The sequence below is a fragment of the Halyomorpha halys genome, unplaced genomic scaffold (genome assembly GCF_000696795.3).
Source record: "Halyomorpha halys isolate HHAL.00 unplaced genomic scaffold, Hhal_1.1 Scaffold211.1, whole genome shotgun sequence".
In the NCBI taxonomy this organism is placed as follows: Eukaryota; Metazoa; Arthropoda; class Insecta; order Hemiptera; family Pentatomidae; genus Halyomorpha; species Halyomorpha halys.
This window is the reverse complement of record NW_027105462.1, coordinates 42,287-44,513: the sequence shown is the minus strand read 5'-3', so window position 1 is coordinate 44,513 and position 2,227 is coordinate 42,287. Positions and strand designations below refer to the sequence as shown.

The 2,227-nt window shown below is 33.1% G+C and overlaps 1 protein-coding gene across 1 annotated transcript in view; it reads right to left on the bottom strand.

The window, feature by feature from the left end:
- The window catches only part of LOC106679616 (calcium-binding mitochondrial carrier protein Aralar1), a 39,890-nt gene that overhangs the window by 34,508 nt on the left and 3,155 nt on the right, over positions 1-2,227 (bottom strand). The window contains exon 2 of the mRNA XM_014418877.2: positions 1,395-1,463. Coding sequence (XP_014274363.1) covers positions 1,395-1,463 — 69 coding nt within the window. The remainder of the gene's footprint in view (positions 1-1,394; positions 1,464-2,227) is intronic.

Sequence of the window (2,227 nt, the reverse complement as noted above, 5' to 3'; positions counted from 1 at the left end):
CCATTCATCTATACACACGGTCAATCAATAATCTTCCAGCAAATTTATTTATATGAGAATATGGTTGGGGCTGCGGTCAGAGAATAACAAATAAGTTTAAAAAAATTATTCATTAGTGCCAACGATTCGGACAGAAATGTCTAGCCTTCATCAGGTCCAAGAACAAAGAACAAGATAACATCCAATGAATAAAAGGATATATAGAATGATTAAAAAAGTAAATAATTGTACAGAATGAAGATAGATAAAAAAATATGGGTGGGAAATAAACCTTATATATTAGTAATTAAATATTTAAGTGATATAACATAATTAAGGAAATAAAAATAATGTTACATTAGTTGCATAATGCAAAGATACAACGAAATATGAATATTTTAATTTAATAATAATAATTTCAAAATTAAAGTTATGGAAAGAACAAAGAGAAAGAAAATATTAGAACTAGAAACAAAATATAAAGTTAAGTAAGACAAAGAAGAAGAAAAGAATAGGAAAGAAGAAGGGGCTAAAAGAAAGATAAGATGAGAAAAAAAAGAATAAAACATAAAACACATCTGTTTAGGAGAGGTCGAAAGTCCAAGTGAGGTCAGAGTGCGTGCGGCAAAGTTATGAGTTAAGAAGTACGTTAGAAGAGATGATGAAACTACCGGGATGTCTTGAATTAGTTAAAAGTACAAGTTACTCCGAAGGGTAAAAATAAGAAATTTAAAATTATTATAAAGGAAACGTATAAAAGGGTAACGACAAATGATTTAAAAATTAATCGAGAACTTTAATTATGAGAGAAAAAAATAAACATTGTTACACATTTAAACTTTTAATAAATTAACTATTTGGGAATATGTTAACGATAGGTCGTGTTTGTCTGTTTTTAAATTGTCCTTAGAAGGTTCTAGTCGAATATAGAAGCATTTCAGAGATAAACATTTTGTCATAGTTGCGAACTCTAATAAGTATTGATGTATTATCAAAATTAAAGGAATGGTTTAATGATAGAGAATGTTCTGAAAGTTTTGAGGCAGAATAATTATTTGAGGAAACAGAATATTTATGTTGTATGCGGTGTTTTGTTTCACTGATGTAAGCAATTACAGAAAAATTACAATTGGGAGGGTAGCAAGGAATGCGGTATAGGACATGTGACCTGTGTAGAAGAGCGATCGGGTCTTTAAGTTGGGAGTAGATATTGGACAGGTTGTGGTGAGGCCGGAAAGCAATGCGAAGGTTAGGTATAGCAGTAAGAATTTTTGGATGTTATTTGAAAGAGAGGTGATGTATGGCACTGACCTGTAAAGGGGGGTTGTGAAGAATTAGGTTTAAAAATATAAAGGAACATTAACTTTTAAAATAAATTAATATAAAATACAGTAATAAATTATAATTATTTATACCTTTAAAAATATTTCTTCCAATACTTTCGGATCTGCTGTTTTGGGATAAGATTTTTTTCCATTTGAATCCTATAACAAAAATTAGTTCGTTACTAAGGCTAAAGGTCCCACTACACGTTTGCCAAACTATGGCGAATTCGCGTATGCGTGTGGATGACTTATTTGGACTGGCTCGTACAAGTTTGCCTGAATTTGTCCGACCCGGCACAAATCAAGGGGTGCTTGTGCTGCATCTATTACTTTGTGTTTAGTTAACATTGTGTCATGACTGCTAATAGGTAAATATTTGTGATCTCCGTGTTTTAATTAATTAAAAGTTTTCCTTAACCTTCGAATCAAATAATAAATCTAGTTTAAAGGTACCTCTACAAGCTTGTCAAGCCGTGGCGAATTCGCGCATGCGCGAGCATGTGGATGGGTTATTTGGCTCAGCTGGTACCAGTTGGTCTAAATTTGTTGCCAATCCGTCTAAAATTGGTTTTTGGACACAAATCAAAGGGGGTTCGTGAGAGCGCTTGTGTAGCATCTCCACCATTGTTCTTTGTTTAGTTGCAAATGAGAGCTGTTAGAAGGTAGAAGAGGTTCGTTGTCACTGGTTAAATATAATAAGTTTAAACATATAAATGGTTCACTGCTTGCCTCTCTGAAAAATACTAGCATGTGGATACGGCGCTTGGATGATCATTTGTACAAGTCTCCGATTTGCGGCAAGTGGCTAACATGTAGATTCGCCTTATATATGCGCGATAGTATACCGTAAATTGGGATTAATTTAGTTCAGGTTTTGCATATTTGGTACCAGGGCATTCAAAAAGTCCTGTCGTTTTTCGTTT